This window comes from Scyliorhinus canicula, chromosome 2 (assembly GCF_902713615.1).
Source record: "Scyliorhinus canicula chromosome 2, sScyCan1.1, whole genome shotgun sequence".
Taxonomy (NCBI): domain Eukaryota; kingdom Metazoa; phylum Chordata; class Chondrichthyes; order Carcharhiniformes; family Scyliorhinidae; genus Scyliorhinus; species Scyliorhinus canicula.
Genome location: NC_052147.1, coordinates 8,689,144 through 8,697,965, shown reverse-complemented (window position 1 = coordinate 8,697,965; position 8,822 = coordinate 8,689,144). Strand labels below are relative to the sequence as shown.

At 42.4% G+C, this 8,822-nt stretch overlaps 1 protein-coding gene across 3 annotated transcripts in view; it reads right to left on the bottom strand.

Moving 5' to 3' along the window:
• Positions 1-2,608: 2,608 nt before the first annotated feature.
• rps6ka5 (ribosomal protein S6 kinase, polypeptide 5) overlaps positions 2,609-8,822 on the bottom strand; it is a 264,579-nt gene continuing 258,365 nt past the window's right edge. For 2 of the 3 annotated variants that reach the window (XM_038773347.1, XM_038773355.1), the window contains 2 exons: positions 7,422-7,585; positions 4,597-4,836 (listed from right to left, as the gene is read on the bottom strand). In XM_038773347.1, coding sequence (XP_038629275.1) covers positions 4,597-4,836; positions 7,422-7,585 — 404 coding nt within the window. Of the gene's footprint in view, positions 4,837-7,421; positions 7,586-8,822 lie in introns of all 3 variants that reach the window. The other variant, XM_038773338.1, reaches the window with a different exon arrangement.

Sequence of the window (8,822 nt, the reverse complement as noted above, 5' to 3'; positions counted from 1 at the left end):
TAGTTTTGGATGGCTCTAGCAAAGAGTTGTCAGAAATCACGTTGAACTGAAGAGCTGCCTCATGTGATGTAAGCCTTCCACGGTGGTATGGATTTGTATGAAAAAGGCATCAATTGAAATTTCTACCCTTTAGTTGCTTTAAGTTTGTTGCAGATGTTATTTTGTTCCTTTGGACAACAATACTGAACACTTAAATCAAGGAAAAAAAACAAATGCCATTTTCTTGCAAGTGTAAATAAGTACAATCCTTACGTGGAGCATTCCCTCGGAGGGGGGATCAACTGATCCACAATAATATTTACTGAAATATTTTTGTTGTAAATATAGATACATTAAATTGCATTAATTTCATAGCACACCTGCACAGCGCGACAATTCTCACTACACACAATAAAACTGCAATTAAATTCTCACTAAAAAAACTACAATGAGTATTTGCTTACCTCCTTTAAGGAGGTATAGTTAAAACAAGTCGACTTTAAAGTTCTGAAAAGTCTTAGAAGCTTTCATTGACTCACCTGAATAAAGCTATCAACTTTTAAAAATTAGTACAAGTCGCTAGAAAGTTGCAATAAACTCTTCAGTGTTTGAATTATATTTCCCTCATTAAAATTCTTTAAACATCTAATAAATATAGCAACAGGGCAGTGCCGTGTAACAACAATATTCTGATTTAAATTGAATCTTTAAGTCGTTTGAAAAAGTCAGTATTATACAGGGTGTTACAAACTGTATGCAAAAACATGTATATTAGGTAAAATCTGTTGCTATGCAAGCTTGACTTCTTCAACAGCATAAACCTGTAGGGAGAAAATGCTTTGAATTATTCTGCAATGTGAAGAGTGCACAGCTCCGAATAAAAATGATTTCAAACAGACTGGAGAAAGATATGCAGCTCTTTCAAATTATCAGCAGCATATTTAACCTGGATGCAAAATCAACACTGCAGCCTGTTCAGTAGCTTAAGTTAATATTTACAAAGTCCAATCGCAGATGTTGAATTCACTATGAAAATAGCAGTTAGAAGAGATTGTAGAATTCAGTCTGAACCATGCATCAAATATTCAGAAATCCAGTGATTGACAGCCACTTCTCCACATTACAGCACCTTAGACACTTTCAGTACAGAGGTTCAGAGATTCTATTTACTCAGCAAATTCCCAAGCTGAACGAATCTCATAAATATATATTTTAAAAACTCACCATTAAAAGGCATTTAAGATGGAACTTTCTCTCCCCCGACACTGTCTAATAGTATAGAATTAACATATGCACAATGTAGAAATATACCATTCTACAGTACAACATACCCAGAGAATGCAAACACAATGGCCCAAATATCCTGTTTCAGCGCAATTGTGGCATGAGAGATGCAGAACCTTTTCTAAGGAAATTTGCACACAACTGGTTCCAACCAGTTTACTTTGGAACATCTCCACCAGCCAGTTTCCTCAATTGTTTGCCCTTTCTACCCCGGGTGCATCTGCTGAGACCCTCTGCCTCTCATTTTTGCAGCTCCACCCTGTATTCTTGAATTTGGATGAATAATGGTGCTGACGTAGATTTACATTCAAAGAATTGGGCACATCCTGGTCAAAGTCAGCTGCATTGGGATAATGGATGGTGATTCTCTTCCAAAGCCTGCATTACACTGAGGCAACATGCAGTCATTCTCAGTGTACATAGAATTGGAGACCAAATCCCCCGCCGCCTTCAGAAGGATGAAGCAGGTGGAATGTCCTTCCCAACATGCATTAGTGGTATTCTGCGTAATAATGGAAGAGGAGCAGGAGCAGAGGCATTGGGCATCAAGTGAGGCATCATGGCAGAAGACAGAAGTTCAAACGCTAGTACACCTATTGCCATATTTGCATGTTTTATGCCAGTTGTAGGCAAATGGCCACCGTAGGAAATTCTGGATCAGATCAGAACTAAAACCAGTGTAAAGCTGCCCATTATTTCTGCATAAATATGATCCAGGAAATCCAGGGCCAATTGTGTCAGCGGTCTCCAACTCCAAGCCAGACGCGGCCTTCAGTGTTCCTCTAGCCCGCAACTGAAAAAGGATGTAAACAATTGCATGTAGTCGTCAATCAATCAATTGCATTCGCACAAAGATTTGTGCTTTTCTTTGAAAGACAGCTAGTGGGCTAGGTTAAATTAGTATACAAAAGGTTACTTGGCCCTTTATTTGGTCAGAAGATTGTGGACCATGACGCTCAAGTTTTCTTCTTAATAAAATAATGGGTTCCGAAAGCTTATAAATTTCCTATTCACATAAAAGTAATCAGAGACAACTGGCTTTCAAAATCCCATAAATTTAGAGATCATTTATAAATCCTTTTAGATTCCCTGTTTTTCCCTGGCTGACAAAGAAAAATCCCTTACATTCAGTAATAAAAACAGAAAATGCTGGAAAAACTTATCAGGCCAGGAAGAATCTTTTTCGAGAGAAACTTGGGATTCATGTTGCAGATTGCCTGAAAAGTCATCGACCCAAATTGTGTTTCTCTGTCCACAGATGCTGACTGATCTGCTCAGTGATTCCAGCATGTGTTGTTTATGTTTCAGGTTTCTAGTATCTGCAGTAATTTGCTTTCTTTCCTCCTTTTTATGTTTTGGTGTAAATGCTATCAGCCAAAGAACCAAAAATGGGAAATCAGGATCACACTGAAGAGCCACTCCATTCCTGTTGGAAAATACAGTGGGTTATGAAGGTCCGTTTCCCGCTACCAAAAAGCAGCAACAGTGTCAAAAAGCAACCTCTGCAGACCAGACAGAGTCACATACTTTCTACTCCCTTTGATTCCTGTAGATCATCTTCAATGCAATGTTTTGATAACACCTGAGCTGCAGTTATTAGCAGGCTCACAGCAAAACAGAATCCACCCAACCAAACCCACATTTCTTGTAAGAGTCTCTCTGTTGCATAAACAGGGAGTAAAATTCATGCAGAGTTACATAATCTGGATTTCTTGCATTAATTGTATTAATCTGAAGGTGGTGGGCTGCACCACTCAGCTAACTAATTACCAGTCACTCAGAAAGCACAACGACAGACAAAATCTTGAAATATGTCAAATTGTCGACTATGTTGCAGTACGAGTTAAATTAATGTTTGCAACACAATTCTTTAAACTTGTACTAACAGATTGGTTACACGATTGTCACCATGCAAAAAAAAATAAACAGACTACATGCCAAAGTATACATAAATAACAAAGCACGTGGCATAGAGCACACATTACTATCAAATAGCCTTTGTTTCAATATAGAAGCAAATTTCTCATTTGGCCCCTAAAAATAGAACATATATATATACATATATATAAAGGATGTGTTAGGACTCAGATTGTCCATATCAGTCACTTACTTGATTATTACACTTTAAAAAAAAAACACTGCAGAAGTCAGAATTGCTGACACTGGAGCAGTTACATTTTGAGGGGGAAAGAAACATTTTTGATTTTCTCCCCCATTTGGAATATGGATTTCCTCTTTCCCTTCATACGCCATGTCAATCAACATCTAAGGGAATGGGCAACCAATGCGCACCATCAATCTTTTGGAACAAATCGTGCCACCTGCCAGATGCAAGGTAGTGGTGGGTGGGTTGAGGGTACTGTGTGTTCCCATCGGCGATTCCTGTGTCCAGCTACACTTGAGCATGTATGCGGCATAACACAAAGCTAGTGTCTGAAAAAAGTCTAAGCAAAATGGTGATGGTTCTAAAGTTACACAGTGCAAGCAAATAACGTGAAAAATCTGAGCCATGTGCACATCTCGATTGCATATGTTATATCCACTGTAGATCTGTTTGTACAGTATGTTTCTTATTTTTGATTCAGTCCAAACACAGTGCCTTCATCTTACTCTGTACCTTGTAGGAACTGCAGGACAGAAATATGTGCGAATGTTCTTTGAAAAGTGCACCCGATAACTTTAGTGTGCTGCAGAAATTCTTTCACACTTTAAAAAAAAGACACAGAAAAGTAAATAAAATCCCTATGAGTGCCAGGTTGTGAGATTTTATCTCCCCAGAATATTTCTAAATTGTTTAAAAATTGGACCTCTTTCTATCTTTTTCCAATACAGAAATACTACATGGAATTCACAGGACAGGAAGCGGCCACTCAGCCCAACTGGTTTGTGCCAGTGTTAAATGGTCCACAGGAGCTTCCTCCCACCCTTCTCCATCTAATTCTATCAGCATATCCTTCTATTCCTTTCTCCCTTGTGTGCTTATCTTGCCTCTCCCTAAAGAGATCTATTCTACTTGCATCAATTACTCCACGTGGTAGTAAGATTCCTCCTAAATTGCTGATTGGATTTATAGTGGCTGTCATACTTATCACTCCTAATTTTGGGTTCCCCAGTGAAAACCAATCAATTGATAATGTGAGGAAGTCCAGAACTATTTATAAAATCTTTATATATAGATCTGTGTTTGGAATAAGTTAAAAGCACAAAATATTTTAGGCATTTTGGAGGGGGAATATTTGGAAAATCTTGTGGTCCTCAAAGGAGAAAGTCAAATTCCCAATAAAAATGCACAAATGTAATTTTTTCAAGTTGTGAAAGGTTGACTGTAGCAGCTTAATCGGAGAACTGAAAGATGCTGTCCGGGTTATTGCTGTCTACTGGGTTGTTGGGCTGTAGCTTTGTGGTTTTTGTGATTTTGCCATGGGACTGAGAGGAGGAGGAGTGTGAACTTTCACTTGAACTGCTCCGCGTTTCGGTGCTGGTACTGGTTTTCTTCATCTTGCGTCTTTTTGCCAGAGGCGCCTTGTCCACATTCTGAAGGCAAAAGCCTTCCCTTTTGCACTTGTTGAAGGCCTGTGCAGAGATAAAACCAAGAGTGAAAAAACAACAACGTGCAGAATTCATTTCATTCGCCATGAAATAAACTTATACAGTAGCAGCATTTATAGAATGTCTTTAACACAGCAAAACATCCCAAAGATGCTTCGTTACTGAGCCACATGAAACGACATTAGGCCAAGTGATCAAAAGCTTGGTCAAAGGTTTTAAAGAGGCTCCAAGAGGGAGAGAGAAGTTGAGACGTTGAGGGAGTTTCAGTGTTGAGGCCGGGCTTCAGCAGCTGAACGCACGGCTGCAATGTGGTTTGGTGGGGTTTAGGGTTTAGCTCAGTTGGCTGGTTTGTGACACAGAGCGAGGCCAACAGCCCAAGTTCAATTCCTGTACCGGCCCCGACTTCTCAACCTTGCCTCTTGCCTGAGGTGTAGTGATCCTCAGGTTAAATCACCACCAGTCAGCTCTCCCCCTCAAAGGGGAAAGCAGCCTATGGCCCTTTGGGACTATGGTGACTTTACTATTAATGTCAGTCTTTTTCCCCTTGGTGAAGCAGCTTGGCAGAGTAACTTTTGTACACCATGTGACTGCAGGTATCATAGCAGGAATAATTCCAGGAGATCTGGAGTGAAAGGCCAAACTGGTTTATTTTAAACAGAAAATTAAGCCGCTACTGCGGCCCACAAAACAAATGTCCCAGCCCAGGACTATTGGGAACTGCCGGTATGGGTCTGGAAACTATATTTCAATGAGCCATAGCTGGGCAGGCCTCTGCCCGCTCAACACTGAAACTCCCTCCCTTATTCTATGAAGCCCAAGGAGAGATCAATCATCGATTCCCCCGTGGTTCTCGTGAGGGTTATCACATTCCTCCCCCTCACTCCCACGGCGATGAGGCCTTTTTCGTCACTTGGCACAGGCATCCAGTCGGTGCATGTGGAGCTAGATTAGGGGACATGAAGCAGACTGGGGATTGTCGCTTCCTTGTTGAGCATCAAAGGGCCACAGACAGAGGTCATCTTCGATTGTGACCCCTGGTGGAAGGTTAATCAACTCAGTCTCCACTTCAGACTTCGAATCTTGATTGTCTGGGGAAATGACTCTTGGGTCCATAGGCTGAATCCCCTTGCTGACGCAGTCTCAGTAGGTGTCTTTGCCGAAATTGTCTCCACTGGAGTGGGGTCCCCGCTTCTAAGGTGAACTAGTTTTTTTTCATGGCCTTCCCTTGGCTTTGACTAGACCAGTCTTTTCCAGCATATGTCCTGGATCCATTGGGAGCCATCTCCAATGTTCTGCACACAGACAGCATCTCCTGTTCTTCAAGGTCCTGTCGCGTCATCTGGTGTTGTAGTTCCTTTTTTGGGTCTCCTACTTTGACTCCACCTTCCCCCCCAAGTTGGGAAACAGCAGGCTGAGCCTGGTGCACAGCTGTCGTCCCAGTCACAATTCCACTGGTGCGACTCCCGTTGTCGTGTGCAGCGTGATTCTATAATCAAAGAGGAACCAGGCCAATTTTGTATTTAGGGAACCAGTTGTTTCTTCATTCCGGTTTCGAATGTGTGGACTGTCTGTTTGACCAGGCCATTGGACGATGGATTGATGGTGTATTTGGATGTGTTTAATGCCATTTGACTTCATGAATGCCTGAAATTCTCCACTGGTAAAGGGGTATCATTATTGGATACAAGGACCTCTGGCATACCGTGTGTACAGAAACTTTGCAGGAATTGTTCTATTATTGCATGAGAAGTCGTGGAGGACAGATGATGTACGTCTAACCATTTTGAGTGGGTGTGACCATAATAAGGAACATAGGTAACCAAGGTCATGGTGGTCCTCACAATCTTCAAACGTTTCCCTCCATATGGCACGGTAGCACAGTGGTTAGCACTGTGTCTTCAGAGTCCCAGGTTCGATTCACGGCTTGGGTCACTGTCTGTGTGGAGTCTGCTTGATCTCCCTGTGACTGCGTGGGTTTCCTCCGCGTGCTCCAGTTTACTCCCACAGTCCAAAGATGTGCAGGTTAGCTGGATTGGCCATGATAAATTGCCCTTGGTGTCCAAAATAAAAAGGTTATGTGGAGTTACTGGATGGGATGGAGGTGTGGGCTCAGGTAGGGTGCTCTTTCCATGGGTTGATGCAGATTCAATAGGCCGAATGGCCTACTTCCGCACTGCAGATTCTATGATTCTATGTGGCTAAACTGGCCCTGGTGTCTCACAGGCCTGGGGCAAAATGCCCATCCGGAGAAGCTGGATGTCTGTTCCCCGATGATAGAATGGGATTTCTATCCACGTATCCACCTCCATTTCCAGGGAATGGTCGTTCACCAAGATTGTTATCTTGTTTGTTATCTAGATTGTTATCGGGGAAACTTTAGGGGTGAAGATGCAGTTTAGTTGCACCGTTTCGTCCTTCTCGGCTGATAGACATGCAGGACCCGGGTCTGAGATGACTTTGGCGCCCAGCCTGGACAACATGCGTACTGCTGATTCTGGCAGCCTTGCCTGGGTCGTGTCCTTTGGCTACAGTTACAACAGCCTTAGGCCTGGCAGTTAGTAACCAAAGAGCAATCGTAATCAGAATGAAAACAGAAATAATTTACTTACGTGAAAAGTTGCCTTGACATATGTATGGACTGAAACACCTGAAGAACCAAGAATGTCTGGGGTCATAAGTGGATTGGATGATAACTGACTGCCGTCCTGAAGCCATTCATTGAAGCGGAGGCTTGACATTTTAATCCGTTTGTTTGGGTCAACAGTCAAGAGCCCTGCAAGTGCAAAATGCAAAGTATTACAAGTAAATCACTCAACTATTTTTAGCTCCTAACTTTACAGGTCTTCTGTCAGTGCAACCTCTGCTCTCCCTTCAGCTGGAATGGTATTGCATAGATAATCCTCCCCAGATGCAGGCTTGTTACAAGGGATAATGAAAGCAAGTGGACTGCTGTGAATCTGAAATAAACAACAAAATACTGACAAACACTGTAGGGTTCCACCCAGCAGCTGCAAAGAGGAATCTCAGGTTAAGAGTACTGGCTCTGTTACTTCTCATTTTCCAGACACTGGTTATTTACAACTTCTGAATATTTTAATGAGTACTAAAAAATCCTGTTTGGCCACAAACAATGGAAGTGAATTTATTTCTTAAACCAGGGGTTCCCAAATTGGGTTCCGTGCCAGGCCAAGCTGACTGATACAATCAGAGTTCTGTGCTGTTTCCAAAACCCAGCTTCTCCAAAACCCAGTCTCTGATTGGAAGAGCTGGAAACAGCACAAAACTCAAATTGTGTAAATCATGCAGAATTCAGGCAAGGAGCAGGGCCTAGGATGGGGCCGGACCTTGGGCAACAAACGGGACTGGGCTTCGGGCAAAGTGCAGGGACCGGGGCAAAGGAACAGAGACTTCGGAGAGAGGTCAGTGTATGTGAGAAAGATGAGAGGAATGTGTGTGCCTGGGGCGGCATGGTGATGCAGTGGTTAGCACTGCTGCCACAAGCCCCCAAGGTCCTCGGGTTTGGATCATTGTCTGTGTGGAGTTTGCACATTCTCCCCGTGTCTGCGTGGGTCTCACCCCCACAATCCAAAAGATGTGCAGGGTAGGTGGATTGGCCACGCTAAATTGCCCCTTAACTGGAAAAAAATAATTGGGTACTCTAAATTTTTTTTTTTAAAAGAGTGTGTGCGCGAGAGATGAGAGTGAGTGTGTGTGTGAGAGGTGAGTATTTGGATCTATTGTCACGTGTATCGAGGTTCACTGAAAAGTATTGTTCTGCGTACAGTCCAGAGATTGTTCCATACATGAAAAACATAGGATATACGATAAATGCACAAAGTAAATACATAGACACAGACATTGGGTGAAGCACACGGAGTGTAGTACTGCTCAGTAGAAAAGTTGAGTGGAGAGATCAGTTCAGTCCATAAGAGGGCCATCCAGGAGTTTGGTAACAGCAGGGAAGAAGCTGTTTTTGAATCAGTTAGTGCATGTTCTCAGAATTTTGTATC